This window comes from Mesoplodon mirus, assembly GCF_964341445.2.
Source record: "Mesoplodon mirus genome assembly, chromosome: 2".
Taxonomy (NCBI): Eukaryota; Metazoa; Chordata; class Mammalia; order Artiodactyla; family Ziphiidae; genus Mesoplodon; species Mesoplodon mirus.
The window spans coordinates 35,983,945-36,010,505 of NC_138977.1; the positions used below are offsets into that span (position 1 = coordinate 35,983,945).

General features: G+C 37.3%; 1 protein-coding gene across 8 annotated transcripts in view; it reads right to left on the reverse strand.

Annotated features, from left to right (window-relative positions):
• Positions 1 to 26,561, reverse strand: part of PTPN13 (protein tyrosine phosphatase non-receptor type 13) — a 225,054-nt gene that overhangs the window by 142,467 nt on the left and 56,026 nt on the right. For 7 of the 8 annotated variants that reach the window (XM_082632172.1, XM_082632169.1, XM_082632171.1 and 4 more), the window contains exon 2: positions 22,753 to 22,872. The exons of the other annotated variant lie outside the window; for it this stretch is intronic. In XM_082632172.1, coding sequence (XP_082488298.1) covers positions 22,753 to 22,867 — 115 coding nt within the window. In that variant the 5' untranslated portion in view covers positions 22,868 to 22,872. The remainder of the gene's footprint in view (positions 1 to 22,752; positions 22,873 to 26,561) is intronic. 8 annotated transcript variants of the gene reach the window in all.

Below are 26,561 nucleotides of genomic sequence, written 5' to 3' on the forward strand. Positions count from 1 at the left end.
GTTCTGAAACTGATAGAAAATAATTCCTTTGATAATTCATCAGATTTAGAATTAGTAGTTTCCAACTACAATGAAATTTTTTTTTTTAAAAGAAGATGTTGGGGATAGGAGTTTATTAATTAATTTATTTATTTTTGCTGTGTTGGGTCTTCGTTTCTGTGCGAGGGCTTTCTCTAGTTGTGGCAAGCGGGGGCCACTCTTCATCGCGGTGTGCGGGCCTCTCACTATCGCAGCCTCTATTCTGCGGAGCACAGGCTCCAGACGCGCAGGCTCAGTAGTTGTGGCTCACGGGCCTAGTTGCTCCGCGGCATGTGGGATCCTCCCAGACCAGGGCTCGAACCCGTATCCCCTGCATTAGCAGGCAGACTCTCAACCACTGCACCACCAGGGAAGCCCGAAAGTCTCCTTTTTGCATCAAGATATATATAGTCTTGTATGCATTTATTCATTATTTCAGTAGAATTTCAGGCAGCTCTGTGCTACCAAATGTGATCAATGTGGCCTCTAATTTTGCTATGTTTTGATGTTTGTCTTTATGGGTGCCTAAGAGCTCAGTTTAAGAGTATTAAAAAAAAAAAAAGTCCTTAGATTTCAGCAGGCCTCCTCTAAAAGTAAAGCTATACAGTGGGCTCAACAAAACAGACTTATTAGAAGGAATATTATTTGACCTCCCATTTCAAAAGGAAATTAAAATAGGTTTTAAGGTAAATGTTAAATAAAACTGAGTTACAGACGCAAGAAATCTCTATAGGAAGGTCACAGACGGCCGTTGCCCACCAATGCCATGATTATTCAATCTGAATGTGTTACACTGCTCTCTAAGTCAAATCATAAGAAACTAACAGAAGTCTATAGAATAGTTTATCAAACATACAGTATCTATGCTTTCCTAAAAACAACTTTCATTAGAAGTGAATCATCCATCCTTTCTGACTTTTTAACCTCTACCTATGGTCAAGATTCTGATCACCAGAACTTGACTTACACTGATTAAAAAGTAAACTATTAAATTAAAATTCATTTCTCCTTTGAAGATTAAAAAGCCAACTATACATCCTCCTGCATTCTTATGAATTTTAAACATGTCTTTAACAACTGTGTCAAGGAAGAAAAATGTGTTTGAATGCATCTTTAATCAGTCAGCATATCTTATGTAGCCCTGAGTCCGAGTTACAGACCAGTGGTCCTCACATTCCTACTCAACCACACATCAGGTTGCTAAGAACTTCGACTCAGAATTCTCATGGCAAAATATGTTTCAATGAATCATCATAGCTGTTAAGCTTAGGTATACTGTTGCCTTTCACAGCCACTTTACACACTGTCTTTTACTTGAGATTTTTCTTGTCTCTTGAGGTAGAATTGTATTGCTATAAACTTCCCTCTAGGTTAGGGTCGTTGTGTTTTCACTGTCATTTGTTTCTAGGTATTTTTTGATTTCCTCTTTGATTTCTTCAGTGATCTCTTGGTTACTGAGTAGTGTATTGTTTAGCCTCCATGTGTTTGTATTTTTTAGTTTTTTTCCTGTAATTGATATCTAGTCTCATAGCATTGCGGTCAGAACAGATACATGGTATGATTTTAATTTTTTAAAATTTACCAAGGCTTGATTTGTGACCTAAGATATGATCTATCCTGGAGAATGTTTTATAAGCACTTGAGAAAAAAGTGTATTCTGTTGCTTTTGGATGGAATGTTCTATAAATATCCATTAAGTCCATCTTGTTTAATGTATCATTTAAAGCTTGTGTTTCCTTATTTATTTTCATTTTGGATGACCTGTCCATTGGTGAAAGTGGGGTGTTAAAGTCCCCTACTATGATTGTGTTACTGTCGATTTCCACTTTTATGGCTGTTAGCATTTGCCTTATGTTTTGAGGTGCTCCTGTGTTGAGTGCATAAATATTTACAATTGCTGTATCTTCTTCCTGGATTGATCCCTTGAACATTATGTAGTGTCCTTCTTTGTCTCTTGTAATAGTCTTTATTTTAAAGTCTATTTTGTCTGATATGAGAATTGCTACTCCAGCTTTCTTCTGATTTCCATTTGCATGGAGTATATTTTTCAATCCCCTCACTTTCATACAGTATGTGTCCCTAGGTCTCAGGTGGGTCTCTTGTAGACAGCATATACACGGGTCTTGTGTTTGTATCCATTCAGCCAGTCTATATCATTTGGTTGGAGCATTTAATCCATTTACATTTAAGGTAATTATCAATACGTATGCTCCTATTACCATTTTCTTAATTGTTTCAGGATTGTTTTTGTAGATCTTTTCCTTCTCTTGTGTTTCCTGCCTAGAGAAGTTCCTTTTACATTTGTTGTAAAGCTGGCTTGGTGGTGCTGAATTCTCCTAGATTTTGCTTGTCTGTAAACGTTTTAATTTCTCTGTCAAAGCTGAATGAGATCCTTGCTGGGTAGAGTAATCTTGGTTGTAGGTTTTTCCCTTTCATCACTTTAAATATATCCTGCCACTCCCTTCTGGCTTGCAGAGTTTCTTCAGAAAGATCAGCTGTTAACCTTATGGGGATTCCCTTGTATGTTATTGTTGCTTTTCCCTTGCTGCTTTTAATATTTTTCTTTGTATTTAATTTTTGACAGTTTGATTAATATGGGTCTTGGCGTGTTTCTCCTTAGATTTATCCTACATGGGACTCTCTGTGCTTCCTGGACTTGACTGACTATTTCCTTTCCCATATTAGGGAAGTTTTCAACTATAATCTCTTCAAATATTTTCTCAGTCCCTTTCTTTTTCTCTTCTTCTTCTGGGACCCCAATAATTCGAATGTTGGTGCGTTTATTGTTGCCCCAGAGGTCTCTGAGACTGCCCTCAATTCTTTTCATTCTTCTTTATTCTGCTGTGCAGTAGTTATTTCCACTATTTTATCTTCAAGCTCACTTATCCATTCTTCTGCCTCAGTTATTCTGTTACTGATTCCTTCTAGAGAATTTTTAATTTCATTTATTGTGTTGTTCATCATTGTCTGTTTGCTCTTTAGCTCTTCTAGGTCCTTGTTAAACATTTCTTGTATTTTCTCCATTGTTTTTCCAAGATTTTGGATCATCTTTACTGTCATTATTCTGAATTCTTTTTCAGGTAGACTGCCTATTTCCTCTTCATTTGTTAGGTCTGGTGGGTTTTTACCTTGCTCCTTCATCTGCTGTGTATTTCTCTGTCTTCTCATTTTGCTTAACTTACTTTGCCTGGGGTCTCCTTTTTGCAGGCTGCAGGTTTGTAGTTCCTGTTGTTTTTGGTGTCTTCCCCCAGTGGGTGAGGTTGGTTCAGTGGGTTGTGTAAGCATCCTGGTGGAGGGGACTGGTGCCTGTGTTCTGGTGGATGAGGCTGGATCCTGTCTTTCTGGTGGGCAGGACCACGTCCAGTGGTGTGTTTTGGGGTGTCTGTGACTTTATTATGATTTTAGGCAGCCTCTGTGCTAATGGATGGGGTTGTGTTCCTGTCTTGCTAGTTGTTTGGCATGGGGTGTCCAGCCCCATGGAGCTGGAGCTGGAGCTTGCTGGTCGTTGAGTGGAGCTGGGTCTTAGCGTTGAGATGGAGATCTCTGGAAGAGCTCTCACCGACTGATATTACATAGGGCCTGGAGGTCTCTGGTAGTCCAACGTCCTGAACTCAGCTCTCCTTCCTCTGAGGCTCAGTCCTGACACCCAGCCAGAGCACCAAGACCCTGTCAGCCTAACAGCCAGGTACGTAGGGATTTTCTTGCCTTTTGGCAAGTCTGAGGTTTTCTGCCCGCATTCAGTAGATTTTCTGTAGGAGTTGTTCCACATGCAGATATACTTTTGATGTATTTGTGGGGAGGAAGGTGATCTCCACATCTTACTCCTCCACCATCTTGAAGATCCTCCCCCACATCATCTTTTAAAAGCTTCTTCTTGGATATCTCATACACAAATACCACAGAATCGGGGCTTCCCTGGTGGTGCAGTGGTTAAGAATCCACCTGCCAATGCAGGGGACACGGGTTCGAGCCCTGGTCCGGGAAGATCCCACATGCTGCGGAGCAACTAAGCCCGTGCACCACAACTACTGAGCCTGTGCTCTAGAGCCTGCGAGCCACAACTACTGAAGCCTGTACACCTAGAGCCTGTTCTCCGCAACAAGAGAAGCCACTGCAATGGGAAGCCTACGCACCGCAACGAAGAGTAGCCCCCACTCGCCGCAACTAGAGAAAGCCCGTGTGCAGCAACGAAGACCCAACACAGCCAAAAATAAAAATCAAATAAATAAATTTACAAATACCACAGAATCCAGCCAGAGAAGAACTCAAACAAGGCAGAAGAATATTTTCTTTGCCAAAGGATGCTATTCAAAATATTGAGATTTCACATGTCATGGACATAATAAAATAGTCTGAAATCAGTTCTTTTCAAATTAGCAACTAAACGGAACAAACACTAGGAGACCAATTCAGAAGGCAATGAATTAATATCTGTTATGAGATGATGATGGCCTGGAACCACAGTGGTAGTGAGAACCTGTTGGAATGCAAGTGTATCTAGAGGTAGTGACAACAAAATTTCCTGACAGACTGGATGTGGAGTGAGAGAAAGAGGGGAATCAGGATGATTCCAAGGGTTTGGTCTCAGGAACAGTAAGGATGGAGTGTCATCAACTGAGAGTAAGAAGACTGTAAGAATAGCATAGGTTGCTGAGGTAGGAGCTGGGAGATAGTGGTAGTAATTAGAACTTTACTTTGGGACCTATTAAGTTTAAGATATCTGTTAGATATTCAAATGGAGGTGTCAAATATGCAGTTGGAGCTCAAGTTTGGGAGAAAGGTCTGAATTGGGGAGTTACTGGTCTAATAGATGGTACTGAAAGCCTTATACTGGATGAGATGACCAAAAAGTGAGTTAAGATAGAAAAGAAATCAAGGACATTGGACAGTGCTGTGGGGTACTCCAACTTTAAGACCAATTGCTCCTTCTCAGTCTTTTCTTCCAGCTTGCTGAACCTAAGAGAGGAGGATGGGATTCTAACTCTCATGCCTAATTCCTGTCATCCTTATTTGGGGACAGAATTATGATTTCTGGTATATCTGTTACCATTTGAATTTATACATTATTAGGGATCACAGCTAACACAGAAGCATGAATGCCATCCAGAAGTCTAAATGCTATGTCTTGTCCTGTCATTCTTGGTACTGGTATCCACTCAGACCTGAAAAGAGCTTGCTGCACTCCTCCTCCTCGTCCCAGGCAACAGACTGACCCTACCCTCTCCTTGACAGGGTAGCACAGAACAGAACCTGTTGAAGGTGAAAGTAATCCATAATTGCTTATCACCTTGAAATTAAGAGGTTTACTCACTTATTAGCACAATGAAGATCAGCAAAACTAATACTCTGACAAGAACTGTATCTTTCAACTGTTGCTTTATACAATGGGTTTTTGTTTCTTTGTTTTTACTGAACATCTAAAGTATACCCTTATTTTAAGTACTATATATTTAAACATAATATTCTCAAAATTACAAGTCATTTGTTCATAGAGTCCGTAGTTTTACTGGGGAGATAAAATGTATTCATAAATAAATACAAGATAAAAAGTATAAGGTATTTAAAAGACAATACAAAAGGAAATTTAGAGGAAATTACTTCAGTTACAATGAAGAGAGAATTAAGTTTTTTCAATATTTGTGGTCCTTTAAGACAAGTAAGATTTGACCATGGTTAAGAGGGAGATTCCAAAGAGAAGAAACAGCCAAAGCAAAGGCCTATGGTCAGGAAATTATTAAGTTTGTACAAGGAACAAACTCCAAGAATTTGGAGCACAGGAATGGTAGAGAGCAGTGAGAAACAGAATTACCAACGTGGGTCATATTTTTACTTGTTAAAAAACACACATATAAATAAATGACACAGATATTTTCGTTGTTTTCAAATGTGATTTTTAAATGTCTTGTAATAAAGCTAAAGCAGCTGTGACAACAAACTACACTGTTGTCAAATTCCCAAAGCACACACACATTTAAGTGCTCCATTCTTCAGAAAACAAACCACAAAATATATTTTTCAATAACTGTAAAGGGTCATGCAAACCTTCAAGTGAGGAAATTTAGAGTCATGGCTACAATCAGTCTAATTCACCCTCCTTCTCTAACTAAAAGAAAGGAATTTAAAGCAAATGTATTCAAAATCCTTCAAAGAATGCTAACAAAAGAATATTTAAAAATGGAATTCCAGAAGCTTGTAATTTGGTGTCCCATAATGTTTTAGTTGTGTGATGACTGTCCTCAAGAATGCTATTATTGTTTAAAAGTAAATCTGATGTGAACTGATTCCAGGACTCAAATGATTCTATTTAAAGACTTTTCCAAACATCCCACAGAGAAAGTTGCTTAATCACAATTTCAAGCAGTTAGAGGCAAAGTTATAAATAAGCAGAAATTTGATATGCAAAGAAACATCTTAGAGTTTCTTTCCAATGTTCCCTTAAACTAAGCCCCATACCTATATGTTTCCCCCCCACTGAGGGGTCTTACCATTTCCTTTAGATTGTCCCCTTCATTTAATTTTCTTGGCCTTCCAGTTACAGTATAAAAATTAGAGAAATGATCATAACTGGATAACAAACATGATGAGGCAAAACAATCGAAAGTATCAGCAAATCATCTAAAACACTTAGAACAACAACAAAACCATTTTGACCTGAAAAGTCCCTTTGCCTATCTAAGCACATATATGTTCTATTATAGTACTTGGCAAAAATCTATGCAGAGGCCACTGTTTCAAACTCTGAAGGATCTGATGAAGTCATTCTATGATACAGAATTCTCTCAAAAATTCAGTTCATGTGTGCATAAAAATACACACACAGACAGTGGAAAATCAATCATCTGGTGTAACAATGTACAAACAGAAAAAAATATGGTTTAGAATATTTCCCCTATATTTTAACATTTTCTTGATAGTAAAGCTTTGTGATAAACTGTTTAAGGTTCACTGCAACTCACCAAGAAAAAAAAGGAGAGGACTCAAATCAATAAAATTAGAAATGAAAAAGGAGAAGTTACAATGGACACCACAGAAATACAAAGGATCGTAAGAGACTGCTACAAACAACTATATGCCAATAAAATGGACAACCAAGAAGAAATGGACAAATTCTTAGAAAGATACAACCTTCTAAGACCAGACTAGGAAGAAATAGAAAATATGAACAGACCAATCACAAGTACTGAAATTGAAACTGTAATTAAAAAACTCCCAACAAACGAAAGTCCAGAACCGGATGGCTTCACAGGTGAATTCTATCAAACATTTAGAGAAGAGCTAACACCTCTCCTCAAACTCTTTCAAAAATTGCAGAAACGGAACACTCCCAGGGCCATTCTATGAGGCCACCATCACCATGATACCAAAACCAGACAAAGATACCACAAAAAAAGAAAATTACAGGCCAATATCACTGATGAACATAGATGCAAAAATACTCAACAAAATACTAGCAAACCAAATCCAACAATACATTAAAAGGATCATACACCATGATCAAGTAGGATTTATCTTAGAGATGCAACGGTTCTTCAAAACCTGCAAATCAGTGTGATACACCACATTAACAAACTGAAGAATAAAAACCATATGATCATCTCAATACATATAGAAAAAGCTTCTGACAAAATTCAACACCAATTTATGATAAAAGGTCTCCAGAAAGTGGGAATAGAGGGAACTTACTTCAACATAATAAAAGGCATATATGACAAACCCATAGCTAACATCATTCTCAACAGTGAAAAGCTGAAAGCATTCCCTGTAAGATCAGGAACAAGGCAAGGACGTCCACTGTCACCACTTTTATTCAACACAGTTTTGGAAGTCCTTACCATGGCAATCAGAGAAGGAAAAGAAATAAAAGGAGGACTTGCCTGGTGTTGCAGTGGTTAAGAATCCGCCCACCAATGCAGGGGACACAGGTTCAAGCCTTGGTCCAGGAAGCTCCCACATGCTGTGGAGCAACTAAGCCCATGTGCCATAACTACTGAGCCTGCGCTCTAGAGCCTGTGAGCCACAACTACTGAAGCCCGCATGCTTAGAGCCCGTGCTCCACAACAAGAGAAGCCATCGCAATGAGAAGTCTGTGCACTGCAACGAACAGTAGCCCCCGCTCGCCACAACTAGAGAAAGCCTGCATGCAGCAACAAAGGCCCAACACAACCAAAAATAAATAAATTAAAATAAGTTAAAAAGAAAGAAATAAAAGGAATACAAATTGGAAGTAAAACTGTCAAATATTTGCAGATGACATGGTACTATACAAAGAAAATCCTAAAGATGCTACCAGAAAACTACTAGAGCTCATCAATAAATTCAGTAAAGCTGCAGGACACAAAATTAATACACAAAAATCTCTTGTATTCCTACATACTAATAACAAAAGGTCAGAAAGAGAAATTAAGGAAATAATCCCATTTACCATCGCATCAAAAAGAATAAAATACTGAGGAATAAACCTACCTATGTAGACAAAAGACTTCTACTCTGAAAACTATAAAATGCTGATGAAAGAAATTGGAGATGACACCAACAGATGCAAGGATATACCATGTTCTTGTATTGGAAGACCCAATATTGTCAAAATGACTATACTATCTAAGGCAATCTACAGATTCAATGCAATCCCTATCAAATTACCAATGGCATTTTTCACACAACTAGAACAAAAAATTCTAAAATTTATATGGAAACACAAAGACCCCAAATAGCCAAAGCAATCCTCAGAAAGAAAAACAGAGTTGGAGAAATCAGACTCCCTGACTTCAGACTATACTACAAAGCTACAGCAAGCAAAACATCATGATACAGATGATGCAAAAGTAGAAATATAGATCAATGGAACAGGATAGAAAGTCCAGAAATAAACTCATGTACCCATTGTCAATTAATCTATGACAAAGGGGGCAAGAATACATAATGGAGAAAAAACAGTCTCTTCAATAAGTTGTGCTGGGAAAACTGGAAAGCTACATGTAAAAGAATGGAATTAGTATACTCTCTAACACCACACACAAAAATAAACTCCAAATGGATCAAAGAGCTAAATATAAGGCCAGTTACTGTAAAACGCTTAGAGGAAAACATAGGCTTTTTGACATAAATCACAGCAATAACTTTTGTGATCCACCTCCTACAGTAATGAATATAAAAATAAACAAATGGGACCTAATTAAACTAATTAAACTTAAATGCTTCTGCACAGCAAAGGAAACCATAAACAAAATGAAAAGATGGCCCACAGAATGGGAGTAAATAGCTGCAAATTAAGCAAGCAACAAGGGATTAGTCTCCAAAATATACAAACAGCTCATGTAGATCTGTGTCAAAAAAACAAACAACCCAATCAAAAAAAAAAAAATGGTCAGAAGATCTAAATAGACATTTCTCCAAAGAAAACATACAGATGGCCAAAAAGCACATGAAAAGATGCTTAACATCACTAATTATCAGAGAAATGCAAATCAAAACTACAGCGAGGTATCACCTCACACCGGTCAGAGTGGCCATCATCAAAAAGTCTATAGACAGAGGCTTCCCTGGTGGCACAGTAGTTGAGAATCCGCCTGCCAGTGCAGGGAACACGGGTTCGATCCCTGGTCCTGGAAGATCCCACATGCCGCAGAGCAACTTAAGCCCATGCACCACAACTACTGAGCCTGCACTCTAGAGCCCGTGAGCCACAACTACTGAGCCCGTGTGCCGCAACTACTGAAGCCTGTGTGCCCTAAAGCCCGCACACCGCAACTACTGAGCCCACGCGCTACAACTACTGAAACCTGCATGCTCTAGGGCCCGCGTGCTGCAACTACTGACGCCCGCGTGCCTAGAGTCTGTGCTCTGCTACAAGAAAAGCCACCACAATGAGAAGCCCGCGCACCACAACGAAAAGTAGCCCCTGCTTGCAGCAACCAGAGAAAGCCCACACGTAGCAATGAATACCCAATGCAGCTAAAAATAAAAACATTAATGAAAAAAGACATCTGTATAATATAAATTGATAATGATCATCTCTTCAAAGACATTTTACATCATGTAAATCTTCTTGATGTAGCCAATCATTCAACAGCATTTAATAAACTCCTATAAGCCTTTGGTCCTCAAGAACTTATGTTCTGATATAGTATGTCTCAGACTTTGCTAAGCATCCAAATCTCTAAACTCACCTAGGAGATTTAAAAATATATAAGACAAACTGTCAGCTTCATATCATTCCTTTTATTATCTGACTTCATTAATTTAGTATATAGTCTCATTTAATAAGAGAGGCAGTAAGGTGTAATGGTTAGGACTAAAGCCAGAATCCCTGGGTTCAGATCCTAGGTTTGACATTTGTAGCTTACATTACGATCTTAAATAAGTTACTTGGCCTCTCTGTGCCTCAATTTCCTCATCTGAATAGATAAGGCTGCTGTGGGGATTAATGCAAAAAGCACTTAGAACTGTTTCTTGCACACAGAAAATGCAATACAAAAGTAGTAGCTACTATTATTTAATAAAACTCTGAAGATACCAGATGCAGACAGTATATCTAAGAAAAGTCTCTACTTAGTTCATCTTCAATCACGTATTTAGCTTCTTCCCCCACAATGGAAGACAAGGAACATACCATACATAACAAGTACTATTTCAGAATAACAAACTTCTCAAATTGCTCTATTTTAGATCTTTGGGGATTTGGGGGGCATTTCTTACCTAAAAGTCATACTAGAAATACAGATGATTTAAGATACAAAGTATCCTAAAATACTGTTTTTTTCTTTAATTCCTTGGGGAATATATCTTCTGTAAGTGTTCTATTTATTGCATGGCATTTCTAGTTAGCATAGATCCCAAATTTAGAAAAATCAGTTTAAAATTTTACAAGCAAGGAACTTTGTACTTGCTGAGTAACTAACTACACACGTGAAATTGGTTTTACGGTACCTAGTCATTATCTTCAGGTATAATATGAATTATTAGATTCATGTTAATAAAAAATTATCTGAATGTACACATATCAACTATACTAAGAACACACAATTTTAGAAATTTTTATTTGTAATAGAATGTACAGCATTCTGATAACACAAAATTATGCAAACTCGTCAGTCTAAATTGATATATATGAGCTTTTCTTCACTAGAATAGGAAAAGACATTTTTATCTCTTACTGATGACATTTAATCACACAAACACACACATTCTTTTCTTTTTCTTTTTTTTAAACACTAAACACAAGCAAGCCACCTATCCAAACCACAACCACTGGAATCTTGGTATGACTTACGCATCAACTAGGCTTTTAGTAGTTTTGTTTTGTTATGTACTTGCAAGACTCTTGAGGTAATTCCAAACCATGCATCTTCATAACAAAACACTAATGAGATCTGAGTTTAACAAAAGTGATATATGTATGTAATCTATATTAGTAAAACTAAATTGGTTATGATTATTAAAAGCAATAGGGTTTAAATACCTGGACAATATGGATAGAAGGCAGCAGGTCCCTTAGCCTTTGCCCTCCTTTTCAGCAAACCTCCTTGGCCACCTGATCAGCATTATAGAAACAGTTGTAGAAATATTTCTTCCTTCCGTTCTTATCATATTCTGAAAAAACTGCCCACTTTGTTCCCTTAGCATATTAAGTTCCTCCTCTCTGATTTTTCTTTAGTGTTCACCTTTCCCACCAATGTTCTTTACCCACATCAATAAAAACTGCACACCTCAAAATTATATGACAAAATACTGAACAAAATGCTTCTGTAACTCTGTTTTCACACATTTCTTCTAGAATATAAGTGGTTTAAGAATAGGAAATATGAATTTCCTAAAGATCAAGTACAACACCATTATGATAAGGTAATTGCAATACTTGAAAAAAATGAATTTGTTTACAATGCTAACTCTAGACCACCAGTCCACACCTTTTAAAGGTGTCCTCTGCCCTGATCTACGACAATAACTTATCAATTTACATTCTGCTGGTCACAAAAAAATTTTATTTTGAATCTCTATTATGAAGAAAAAGTTTTCTTTCAACTTTCGAACACCAGGAACTCTAAATTATTCACTGAGGGAATATTCTGGATCTTCATTTTATTCACCAATCTTTATTACTTGTAATTACATTTTCAAGTATGATTCAAGGGAAGTGTCAGCTTTTTTAACTGGAATACTAAAACAAACTTATTTACAAAGTATCTGATTTTGAGGGCTTAGGGGTAATTGAGAAAGCAGAGTCCTCCTGTCTCTTAACTCACAGGATATCTGTGTGAATTCTGGAGACAGGGCACAGGATTCTATACAGTATTTTCTAAAAGCTTCCTGGGGGACTTCTCTGGTGGTTCAGTGGTTAAGAATCCGCCTGCCAATGCAGGGGACACAGGCTTGATCTCTGGTCTGGGAAGATCCCACATGCCACGGGGCAACTAAGCCCATGTGCCGCAACTACTGAGCCCGCGTGCTGCAACTACTGAGCCTGCGCGCCGCAACTACTGAAGCCCGCACACTCTGGGGCCTGCGTGCTGCAACTACTGAAGGCCACGCCTAGAGCCCATGCTCCGCAACAAGAGAAGCCACCATAATGAGAAGCCCTCACACCACAACAAAGTGCAGCAATGAAGACCCAGCACAGCCAAATTAATTAATTAATTAATTAATTAATTTTAAAAAGACTTATCAAATTGTATATTAAAAAAAAGCTTCCTGGGGATTCAGATGGGCACACCAATCTACCCGACACACAAACAGGAACCAATGCCCTTATCAGGGGCGATAAAATAGTATCATAGCTCAATTAAGTTGCGTCTTGACCTTGTACTTGCTCCAGCTCTATGTCAACTAACTAATACTAAGGATATCATGAGATGGAATATGTATGGCTTTAAATCCTTCCTTAAAGCTTAAAATTTTTTTTCACTTTATGAAGCCATGAATGAGGCATTTAATAAGAGATACGGTAAGCCAGAAAGTGTTACAAGAAACTATTTTATCAAATTATAATAAAGTCATTTTGTATTAGAAAGGCAGAATGACTACCAGAAATAATTTTAGACTAGAAGGGAGACCTAAACAGCTCTTCTCTATAAGAGGGAAGCTGATTAAATGGCACCAAACTGAGGATGTCATTGACTGTGCATTTAGAAATGAACTCCCTTATGCAGCTGATAAAATTATCTTTATTTGGCTTTTTTTTCTATCTTGTTCCCAAAGGAAAGCAAACTGCAAATGAACTTCCAATGCACTTTGCTTCTTTTCCGACACTTTCTTAAATCCAATGAATATCTACATTGTATCTCTTCAAACCTTGAGGTGAGCACCTTTGATCTCTTCTACCCTGATATGTCAATGTGGTATTAAGCATACAACCAGTATGTGGGAAACATCCTGGGATTAATACCCATTTTTTATTTCCCCAAGGAGGGCCTAAACTTTGAGAGCAAAACTGTTTCTTACATCTATCATATTTTAGGCTGTAGACTTCCAATAAACAAATTTGCTTGAAGGTGGTTTCTTTCTTAAAATACACAAATCATATCTTATTTGAGTATTCCATTCAAGCAGTTGCAAAAATGTTAATCTTGAATAGTAAAGTCTATTTAAAAGCTTGATTTTATTGCTAGTTTAACAATTTTGTCTAAGCAAGCTTGGAACCAAGTGCTAAGCTTCTGAAAGCACTGGCGTTTCTGTTGCCACCTAACAACTTCATGACAGGCCCTGTAGATCACACAACTGCCACATTATATTTTGCCAGACAAAATAAATTATAACTGAGGTAATTAGCAATAGAAATAACTTTTATAGTAAAGGCCCTTTATAAAGCAGCGGGTTTGGGTTTTCCCCCCGCCCCAATACAGACAAAGTTTCAGGTTAAAGGAGATCTTCTTCCACCCTTGCTACCTGCATAAAGCTGGGGGAAAAAAGAAAACAGAATTTTTAAAAGTGAACTCACCAACTTCTCTTCACTTTGAAGGACCTGGAATTCATACAAAGACTGAAAAACCAATAATATCAAGGGTGACTGTCATTTATTTCATTTTTGAGGAACTAGATGAAAAGGTCAATGAAGATTAGTGTATATTTTCAGTTTGCAGAGGAAGGAAATAGTATTCCAGAAAGAAACTGGCTTGATTTATGATGACATGCTTCCACATAACCATGATCTGTAGCTGCTTATGAAAAACATTTTTGTGCTCACTAATGCTATTCTCTGCTGCTCTTCAGACTACCATCCTCCTATTTTACATTTTAAAGAAATTTTGCTTCTCAAAGGGAAAAGGAGGGAGAGGGCTTATTTGAATGGTAAACTATTTTTCAAAAAGAAATATAACGATATATTTCTTGTAAAAATGTTAACCATGACTGACACACATCACCCCAAGAAAAATCTTAACCTGTTACTAAATGATACAAAGCATAAAGCCCCCTTCTAATTTCTATATTTGAGAAAAGAAACATGAGAATTGCAAAACGTTTTCTTTAAAAAGCTTAGTTACATAATACGGAAAAATCTCGGTCAGAATGTTGAATAAAAGAAGTCAGACACAAAAGAGTTCACATTGTATGATTCTATTTATATGATGCTTAAAGATTGTTTAAAAACTTATTTATGTGATATCTTATAATGATTATTCTTGGTAACCAAGAATTGATTAGGAGGAAGCAGGAGAGAAGCCTTCCCGGGTGTTAGAAATGATCTAGGCAGTGGTTATATGAGTGTACACATTTATAAAATTTATCTATCAGGCAGTACAATTAATAATGCTCTTTACTATATATATTATACCTCATTTAAAACAATTCCTGTAAGTATTAAATTAAAACAATAAATACAGTAAAATTACATTTGTCAGCAAAGATGGGGCTAGAGAGCATGGCCTGTAGCTACTTTCCTCTCTAAACATATGACTCTTTAAATTTATAAAATGGCCTATTTGTCACATCTAGAGCCAAAAGAATTTCAAATCAAAACATGGTATACTGACAATAGTTGTAGGGGGAGGGTGGTTTACTACAAGTGCTTCATACACTTGTTAAACAACGCACATTATTCATTCTAAGAATGTCAGATATTAAATTAATTTCATGTTTCATAGTTTGTTTCCAGGGAACAAATGGGGTAACTTTACCTGGTTCAAACACATTTAACTTGAAGGACCTGTTAATTCTGGCCTTATGTAGGCAGGGCAAGATGTAGCATGTCAAAGACAACTAATACACCCTGTTAATCAAGAAAATTACTATTGTAAATAATTAGGAATGTAATATAAACAGACTAGTTAGGATTTGGTCTTTAAAAGCTGCATAGACTATACAAAGATTTACTCAAAAGCTTTTAATCCACAAAAACTTTCCATATTTCTTATAAAGGCTTAAAACAAAACAAAACAAAACAACCAGTAAGTCAATTTGAAGTTCAGTGCTTTGTCTCCTTTTTCATGCATTGAGTTACGAACTCTCCTTTGGTTCCACCAGATTGGAAGTTTTACATTTTCTCTCTTTTTGTTTTGTGATTACTATTACAAACTTTAAGGATATTTGACTATGCAAATTCTAAAGTCAAGAAACCTACCATTCTCATGAATAGAATCAAACCCTTAAGCTGTTTTACTCCTGTCATCTATCCCAGTCTAAGTCTTATTATTTATAATTTTAAATTTGACATCATTATCGATATTTTATACAGCCAATGCTTATTTAGATTTACCATCAAGTTGACTATTTCTTTTGCTTTCATTCCTTTTTGAAGGTTTCTTCTTCCTTCTGAGTTAAATTTCCTTCTTCCAGAAATACATCTTTTAGTAATTTCCTCAGTAAGGGTTTGTTGGTGGTAAATACACTGAAAATGTATTTTTCATCCAAAACTGATATTTTTCTTGAACCACAGTTTAGGAGGGCAGTAAATTCTAACTGAACATTTTAGTAGCCACTAGCCACATATGGCTTTTAAGAAAGAACTTGAAATGTGGCTAAGATAAGTGAGGAACTGAATTTTAAATTTACTGTATTTTATTTTATTTATTTTTTAATGAAGTATAGTTGATTTACAATGTTATGTTAGGTTCTGGGGTACCACATACCATATATATATGGTTTATTACAAGACAGTTCCCTGTGCTATACAGTAGGACCTTGTTTATCCATCCTATATATAATAGTTGGCAACTGCTAGTCCCAAACTCCCCATCCAACCCTCCCCTCTGGCAACTACAAGTCTGTTCTCTATGTCTGTGAGTCTGTTCTGTTTTGTAGATAGGTTTGTGTCATATTTTAGATTCCACATATAAGTGATATCATACGGTATTTGTCTTTCTCTTTCTGACTTACTTCACTTAGTATGATAATCTCTAGGTCCATCCATGTAGCTGCAAATGGCATTATTTCATTCTTTTTTATAGCTGAGTAATATTCCATTGTTTATATGTACCACATCTTCTTTACCCATTACTCTGTCCAAGGACATTTAGGTTGCTTCCATGTCTTGGCTATTGTAAATAATGCTGCAACGAACATTGGAGTGCATGTATCTTTCTGAATTAGAGTTTTCTCCAGACATATGCTTAGGAGTAGGATTGCTGGATCATATGACAACTCTCTTTTTAGTTTTTTAAGGAACCTCCATACTGTTTTCCATAGTGACTGTACCAATTTACATGCCCACCAACAGTGTAGAGGGTTCCCTGCTCTCCACAACCTTTCCAGCATTTGTTATTTATAGAGTTTTTGACGATGGTCATTCTGACCGGTGTGAGGTGGTACCTCACTGTAGTTTTGATTTGCATTTCTCTAATAATTAGCAATGTTGAGCATCTTCTCATGTGTCTATTGGCTATCTGTATGTCTTCTTTGGAGAAATGTCTATTTAGGTCTTCTGCCCATTTTTTGATTGGGTTGTCTTTTTTTTGATATTGAGCTGTATAAGCTGTTTGTATATTTTGGAAATTAAGCCCTTGTTGGTCACATCTTTTGCAAATATTTTCTCTCAGTCTGTAGGTTGTCTTTTCATTTTGTTTATGGTTTCCTTTGCTGTGCAAAAGCTTATAATTATTTGACTAGGCCCCATTTGTTTATTTTTGCTTTTACTTCTTTATTTCTTTATTACATACTAAAGAAGCCAAACCATATGTTCATTTCAGTAGATGCAGAAAAAAAATTTGATTCCTTAAACGTGTAAAAGTTCTAGAAGAAAGCATAGGAGACAATCATTGTAACCCTGAGCTACAAAGATTTCTTAGATATGATATTGAATGCATGACTCATAAAAGAAAAAATGATAAAGTAGTCTCCATCAGAGTTTAAAACATCTACTGCTCTTAACACATTATTAGGATAATGAAAGGAGAAGTCACAGGTTGGGAGAAAAATATTTGCAAATCATGTAAATATGGTGAATTATAATGATTGATTTCTGAATGTTAAACCAATCTTGTATTCCTGAGGTCTTCTTGATCATGATGCATTATAATTTTTATATACTGTTAGACTCGATTTTTAAAAATTTTGTTAAGAATTTTTGCATCTATGTGCATAAAGTATATTATTTTATCTTCTCTAGTGTCTTTGTCTGGTTTTAATATTACAGTAATTTTAGCTTCACAGAAAGAGTTGGGAAGTATTTCCTCCTCTTCAATTTTCTTCAGATGTTTGGTATAGTATTGTTATTATTTCTTCCTTAAAATTTCAGAATTCCCTAGTGGAGCAATATGGGCCTGAAGTTTTCTTTGTGGCACATTAAAAAATATATATTCAATCATCTTAGTAGATATAGGGCAATTTAGGTAGTCTACTTTTTCCTGAATGAGCTTTGGTAGTTTGTGTCTTTTAAAGTGTCCATGTAAATGGTTGAATTTTTTCAAGAACTTTGTTCACAATTTTCCCTTATTACTCTTAATATGTGTAGAATCTAAGCAATGTCACTTTTGTCACCTGATACTGGTTTTTTAAACATCCTGTTGCTATGCTCATAGGAGAGCAATCGATTTTAAAACTTTATTGTCCTGTATATATAAAGTGATTCTATAGCTCTAAAAAGGTACTGCTCATGACTTTATAATAGTTATATTATTTCTGCTCTGCTAACATTAATTCTTATAAGTCACTTAAGTTGGGCCTTGTTTCCTTATCTCTAAAAATGATTAGTTCGGTGAAATGGATTAAGATCTTTCCAGCTGGAGGAGTTTGATTCCATAAATGAAAACATATACGTGTGTGGGGTTCTGAGGTTATATATTTCTTATATATTTTTTCCTTTCAGTAGCAAGGGAATTTCCCTGAAAGTATTTATTCAATGAAAGCAATTCTATAAAACAAAAAAAGAACTTACTCTTTCACTTAATTTTGCTGATAAAATAATAGATCATTCATTCTCTAGTAAGATTGTTTTTTTAAACAGGTACCTACAAATTCTAATTTTTAAACACTTTTCAAGGAGGGAAGAGCAGAGAAGTTTATTTGATATTTACCCAGCTATCGGTAGTAATTTGTTGTTTTCACTCATGCATGTTTATAATAAAATACAGATTCCATATGCCCTGCTCTCTGCAACCTTATACAAATCTGTTTTCCAAAAACATTAAGAAATGCAACGTCTTCTCAATTTTCCAAGGACACTTGCTAGTAACTCTTTGAATGTTTTTATTTTGACAATGAATCTTGATTGTTTTTTAGCACTTCTATTTATCAAAATGCTTTATTCTATTATTTTTTAACTGTTTAATTTACTAATTTCATTAAATATTATTTTATTTATTAAGCAGGGAATCAGAAATGAGTATACATAAAGGGATTTTTATGGGATTTATATCCTTACCTAAGTAAGGAAGATTGGGTCTTTTCCTCTGATTAGTTATGAAGGGGCAATTTTAGCAACAACCAATCAACCATTCTAATACCTTAAAATCCCACAGAGTCAAAAGACCTGTTTTCTGCCAAGAGCAACAGTTTCATAACTTAAAAAAAGAAATCACTGTTTTGGGCAACTAATATAACTGTAAGCTAAATTTTCCAAGGCAGCAATAATTTCATTTCTAAAGATTATCCAGAATGCACGTGAGAATAGCATTGTCTTTTTTATTATCCAGGACCACTGAGCCCCTGCATGAGTTCATCCACGATGTAAAAGCTAAAATCTTAAGTGTGTATACATTTTTGGACATCAGCTTCGCTTTCCCAATCAGTTAATAAGAGGGACTGAGAAACATATGGTTAGAAGTCATGATACGAGAGGACCCTTAATGAAATTCCTCCAGAACTTTTATTTCAATGGCCACGTTTAATTTCCTAATTAAAGAATAGCCATCTCCTTAGTGAGGCAAAAAAGTAAAATCCAGCTATCTACTATTTAAAAGAGATATCTAAATTACAATACAGATGATTTGAAAATTAAGGAAGGATAAAAAATATACTAGGTAAATGGCAAGGAAGCAGAGGTGGCAATATTAAGAGCAGAGGGACAGAATTTAAGGGAAGGCCTTACTTTATAATAACAGAAGATCCAGTCCATTTAAATTAGTCATTAGCCATTATATGTATCATAAAATAGCACAAACACATGACAGTAGTAAGAAGACAGACAAAGACTTCATTACAGTAAAAAATTTAAACTATCCCTAAGAATCTGACAGAGCAAGTATACAAAGTAATAAGGATATAGAAAAAAATTTAAAAGCACAAACATTAACAAGCTTAAGTTATACCTTAGAAATAGAAAAAAAAAACACATTCTTTTCAAATTCCCACAGAATATTACAAAACTAAACCATGTGCAAGGCCACGACAAAAATCTCAAAAATTCTAAAAAGTAATCACACCAATCACGTTTTAATATTCACAAGACAGTAACACTAAGGAACTTATACCAAAAGGAGAAAAACATATCATCATCACCATCATCTAAATGTTTGGAATCATATATTTTTTTAAACTTTTACTTTTCTTCTTCTCTGAAGAGAAATTCATTTGAAAATGATGTCTTTCAACAAGGTCATGCTTAGGTATCATTATTCTATGAATACTAACCACAACAATTTTGTCTTTAAAAAGGACTTAAATTACTAGGAACCTCAAAAAGATGAAAAAATAGATAATTTTCTTGATCTGTGCTCAATAATCCCCTAGTAGAAATGCTTACTTCCACCCTTCTATTTATAGGAATGTCAATTTGCACTGAAAAAGACACAGGAACAACATACAAGTTCAAGAAGATAAGGGAAAAAAAAACATCCATAAGAACTAAAAGATTTTTGTAACAGACACAGAAAGACAAAGAAAATCACTGTATTTTACCTGCTGTTTTCCCCATAACACTCCTAGTGTTATTCATAAGGGTATGTACTAGAGAACCAAGTCCAACACCATTCATCCACAAAATAAGCAAACAAAATAGTTATTTTATTTCAGTTTGTTAAAATAGTCAGGAGGAGAACTTGTGGCAAAAAGACATTGTGCTATCAAATAAAAGGAATGAAAAACGATAGATTTTAGGTAAACTAAATAAAATAAGCCTGAGTTTCCTCCAAATAAATATAAATTTCAAATTGGCAATCATGATAGTTGGTAATTTCGACTGCCAAAGAAGCCAAATTCAATTTCTCTATATTACTGATGTTAGGCTGTGAACTGGACTGAAGGCCTATGGTAACCAGCTCCCACTGGACAGTGTTTAAGATATAGCTGCCTCACAATTAATTTTATGAACACATCCAGGAAATCTCTATTGTAATGTGCCAATATGTTATGCAATAATTCCATCTCAAAGACAAGGACTTAACATTCAGACACTCGATCTCTGCTAACATTACAAAATTTGAAAGAAGGAAAACACTTAGGTACTCACAGTGTGTGAAACGCTTTATATTCTATGAGTCATGGCCAGGGCAGTGATCTCGCTATTAGCATAATGAAAAAAGGTATTATCTCTCCCTCCTCTGAACATCCCTAGCACTTACTGTTTCTCTCACACACCTGGCACTGTTTTGAAGTAGTACACTTTTCATATGCATCTGACTGATCTGAGTGTATCCCTTAAGGGCAAGCAACTGTGACACCTTCTACTTACTGGCATCTTCCACACAACACCTCACAAGAAGGAGATGCTTTTTAAATATTGACTGTTGTTAATTAACTGAGTAATAATGCCACCAACATATCCTTCCTTCAACAACACCTCTGCAGCATGGCTACCTGCTCTGTACTCCAGAGTGCCTATACTTTCTGAAACTTCTCTGAAAAATTCAAATGAAGCAAACAAAACAACAAGGTCTACTTAAAATAACTAGATTTTAGGTAAGTGGCATTAGATAAAAGGAGTAAGTTTTCTTTAAATTAATCCTAACTCTAATCAAAGATCTTCAAAAATCTAGGTTTCTCCCTCTGGATTAGAAAACAGAAGCAATACCAAAACCCTCCCATCTGTCCCCACTCCTCCCCTGTGCTCTAGACTTTCCTTAATCAGCGGTCACCTCTACACCTTCCAAAAGGTTCCCATGGCTCCTGGTCTTCAGCAACTCAATTGTATAATGGTTCTCAAACTTTAAAATGCATCAGAATATCCTTAAAGACTTGCTAAAACACAAATTGCTGCTCTACCCCTAGGGTTTCTTATTCAGTGGGTCTAGGGTGGGCCTAAGTGTTTGCATTTCTAACAAGGTTTTAGGTGATACTGGCGCTACTCATCCAGGAACCCACTTTTTTTTTTTTTTTTTTTGTGGTACGTGGGCCTCTCACTGTTGTGGCCTCTCCTGTTGCGGAGCACAGGCTCCGGACGCGCAGGCTCAGTGGCCATGGCTCACGGGCCCAGCCGCTCCGCGGCGCGTGGGATCTTCCCAGACTGGGGCACAGCATGTGGGATCTTCCCAGACCGGGGCACGAACCCGCGTCCCCTGCATCGGCAGGCGGACTCTCAACCACTGCGCCACCAGGGAAGCCCAAAGGACCCACTTTGAGAACTCTTACTACCCTCAAATCCTCCCCTATTTCTGTCATGCTTATTGTGCTTGATTAATTAATTCAAATCAATTTTAAAGTTTAATTCTTCCTTTAGATGAAGCGTGGTTTCTTTACTACGCTAAATAGGTGTTGGACATGTGGTGTGAATAGCAAACACCATCTTCGTGTGGAGCTTTTCAGCATGATAGCAAATGTTTTTAGACAACCAAAGGGTGACTGATTCTCTAACTTTTCTAGCTCCAAAATGCTACACAACCATTTGGACCAGGTAACTGCCTTTGCAGGGAAGCATCAAACTAGTTATTCAGTTCGCATTATCCCAGGGATGTGCACATAATTCTCTCTGCCAGGAATGTTTTTCCCTCCCTCTTACCTGGTTAACTTCTCTTCTTTCTCAGGTCTTAGCTCAGGGGAGACTTATACAGGGAAGACTTCTTTTCCATCCTCTTCACCAGATCTAATCCTCCTACTATGGGTTCTCACAGAGTCAACTGATTCCCCTCCCTGGTAGCCCTTGTCATGATTGCATTTTTTACATTTGTTTACATAAATGTTTTATTAATAGCTATCTTCCACGCTGGACTGTAAGCTCCAGAAAGACAGGGAACGTTTTTGCTTTTGATCACCATTATATTTTCAGTGCCTAGCACAATATCAGACACACAGAAGATGTTCCAATGAAGGCAGACAAGATCAGAGCTTTTTCAGCCCTAAGAGAGATAAGAGAAAGCATTCCTTTCTATAGTCTGCCACCCTAGCTGCTTTTCAGCTACCCCCACCTCCCCACACACACGCAAAAGGTCTTACCTTTTCTGAATAATTCTTGGAGACTTTCGGCACTTTGATTTAATACAGCCCATATCTCTTCCTCCTGCAGTGGTCCACCCCGAACTTCCAGGGCCTCAGCTAGTGTCACATGCATATTACCTAGGAAACAAGGGTAACAGATGGTCTACACATCAGCAACTTCACTGCACTTGCAGTAGTGAAAGTTCTGCATCAGTAATGAGACTATGAGGTCCCTGTCCACCTGAGTTCTCAATATGGTCTTCAATGTAAATATAATATAGTCCGACAGCTTAAAGTCACAGAGGGTAAAGGAGTTAAAGAACTCTCAAAACAACCGCTTGCCCTAGCCCAATAGGGTCAACTTCAGAGATAGAATTGGAGAATAGCCATAGTGGTGGTGACTATTTCATGGGAGAAGACAGAGACCTCAGGGTACCAGAGACACCAAAGTGCACGTAATTAAATCAAAGCAGCCAGACTGAAGTACCAGGTTTCATCCTATTCATCCTAGGTAAAAAGAATAGAGAGGAGACCCTACAGCCATGGTGGAAGAAGTTGGGAATAAGATGGAACACATTTTTTCCATTCACTAATTCATTTCTACATTTCTAATATATACACTATAACTATAAATTTTGCACTGAATGAAATTAACTATTTCTAGACCCAGCTTTGCTGCCAACTTACCATTTGCCCCGGGAAAGTCATTTTTACCTCTAAACTTCAATTTCCCATCTGTGACATAGGAATAATAATAATTGTAACAATAATGCCATTTTGAGGCGGCTATGACAAAGAAAGAAGTTATGCATGTAAACATGTTTTGTAATCTAAGACGTTATTGAAGTTGAATTAATAAAAAGTCAGGGTACTTCCCTGGTGGTGCAGTGGTTAAGAATCCATCTGCCAATGCGGGGGACATGGGTTCGAGCCCTGGTCCGGGAAGATCCCACATGCCGCGGAGCAACTAAGCTCGCGAGCCACAACTACTGAGCCCGTGTGCCACAACTAATGAATCCTACGCGTCCTAGGGCTCATGCTCCACAACAAGTGAAGGCACTGCAATGATAAGCCTGCGCGCCACAACGAAGAGGAGCCCCCCCACAACTAGAGAAAGCCTGCGTGCAGCAACAAAGATCCAACGCAGCCAAAAATAAATAAATTAATTAATTTAAGAAAATAATATTAATAAAAAATAAAAAGTCAGAAAGGTGCCTCTGTGGTGACATTTCTGTAGAGTCAGCTTTTTTTTTTTTTAAAGCATTCAATTAAGTAGGTGATATATTGATAAAATTTAAGATTTTCTATGGGGCTCAATAATCCTGTTTACATTTTGGAAGAGGGAAATGCAGCTAGTCAAAATCCTCCTATATAAATTTTCCTAAATTGACCTTCCTTGAAAAGAAAATTGCTCTTTGTAGTGATTACTAAGATTTTTACACTAACCAAACTAATTTAAGAATAATGTATATCTATTGATATGCAGAAGCAGTGGGTTTGGAAAAGAAACTAGAAGGGGAAGAAAATGTTAAATACTTATTTTCTGTAATTATATCCTTCATTAAATTTTAAAATTAACCTATAAAAACATCTCTTGCAGATAAAAGTCGACTTTGTTTAGTCAGCTAACAATATTTAATTAAAAGAAAGGCTAATATTTTCTTTTAATTTACATTTATGGTACTTTAACGCAGATGGAAAAAAAAAGCAACTGCAGCTCTACAAATGAGGCCAGCCTTGTCCTGTTACTTTCCTTTTCAAATGTTTACTATAGTATTTTATTCTTAGAGTCTGCCTTGAGGGGTGTCTACTTAAATGCAGAACGTGGTAGTTAAAAGGGAAGATATAAGATATTGCTTTGAAAAAGCCAAAGCTTGTACAAGAAGAGATTATTATTCAGACCGCTCCCCCGCCAACTCTAAGTTTCTCATGTACCTTATTATATGATAACACTGTAATAGCCCAGTTATTAAATTAAAAAAAAGAAGCTTCATTCCTTTCTGAAAGATATCTGAGTAATCTTCTACACAAAACACTATGTTAAATTGGAAGTTTTAACAGAAGATACTATTAGCAATCAGATACCAAAGTGACTTGTGAGAAAGACTACTCAGTAGCAAATTTCCGAAGTAATATGAATGAGATGAGAACCGGTTAGACAGCTCTAAAGCCTACACACAGGGTATAAAGAGTAGGGAGAAAACTGCATAAGGAGAATTTCTTTGAAGAGAGTTGTACTGATTTTCATGTCTCCTCCAAAGCAGAAGGGGTGTGGGAAGGTGCCTTAGAGTGCTTGGTATATGTTCCCTGGAATTTAGGGAGGACACCACAGACTCATGTCTGATACTTTAGGGATCTAAAGTCTTTGACCATCACTCTGAGGCAGCAGCCAAAGGGAGGAGAGGGCAAACAGAGTTGCAGTGAGGAAGCATGCTGTATAGGGAGCTAGCTACTCTTCCATTGGTTGGGTGGGGGCAGAGGGTAAGGTGGACAAGGGGCAGGGCCACACAGCCTCGAGTTAATGAAATCCTACCCAGAAGGTGAAAATGTCCCCAAATTTAGATTGTGGTGATGGTAGCAGAACTCTAAAGCAGTGGTCCCCAACCTTTTTGGCACCAGGGACCAGTTTTGTGGAAGACAGTTTTTCCACGGACCGGGGGTTGGGGGTGGGGGGTGGTTCGGGACGATTCAAGCGCATTACATTTATTGTGCACTTTATCTCTATTAATATACTGTAATAAATAATGAAGTGATTATACAACTCACCATAACGCAGAATCAGTGGGAGCCCTGAGCTTGTTTTCCTGCAACTAGATGGTCCCATCTGGGGTCTGATGGGAGACAGTGACACTCGAAGTGTGTTGCTTACGTCCAGTCTACTCTGTAAGATGCGGCTTAATTGTCACTTGCCACTCACTGATAGGGTTTTGATATGAGTTTGCAAGCGATTGATTTATTATGGTCTCTGTGCAGTCAAACCTCTCTGCTAATGATAATCTGTATCACAGTAGGGTTTGCGCTCCTATGAGAATCTAACGCTGCCACTGATGTGACAGGAGGTGGATCTCAGGCGGTAATGAGAGCGATGGGGAGCGGCTGGAAATACAGATGGAGCTTCACTCGCTCGCCCAGCTGCTCACCTCCTGCTGTGCGGCCCGGTTCCTAACAGGCCACGGACCACTACCGTGGCCAGGGGTTGGGGACCCCTGCTCTAAAGGTATATATACATATATATATATAATATATATATATATATATATATTTTTTTTTTTTTTTCGGTACATGGGCCTCTCACTGTTGTGGCCTCTCCCGTTGCGGAGCACAGGCTCCGGATGCACAGGCTCCGCGGCCATGGCTCACGGGCCCAGCCGCTCCGCAGCATGTGGGATCTTCCTGGACCGGGGCATGAACCCGTATCCCCTGCATCGACAGGCGGACTCTCTACCACTGTGCCACCAGGGAAGCCCCTAAAGGTATATTTTAAAAGGGTACATTTTATGGTATGTCAAGTATATCTCAATAAAGCTGTTAAAAAAATTCTCCCCAGAGTACCACCTGAGGTTCCCACAGTACTAACCAGAAGGAGGAAGAAGTGAGGGGAGGTGGAGGGGGAAGAAGAGGAAGTACGAGGGGAGGGAGAAGAGGAGGAGGAGGAAGAATAGTTAGGTGTTGGCTAGTGGGAGGAAAATTTTTTTGAAGTATCACAGGAAGTATAGTTCCAGTGAAGGACTCTGAAGAACCCATAAACGTACACACAAAAGAAAGGGTCAGCCTTAAGCATATAACAAGCTCAAAGACAGTGAAGCCATGTTACAACAAGAGTCAGG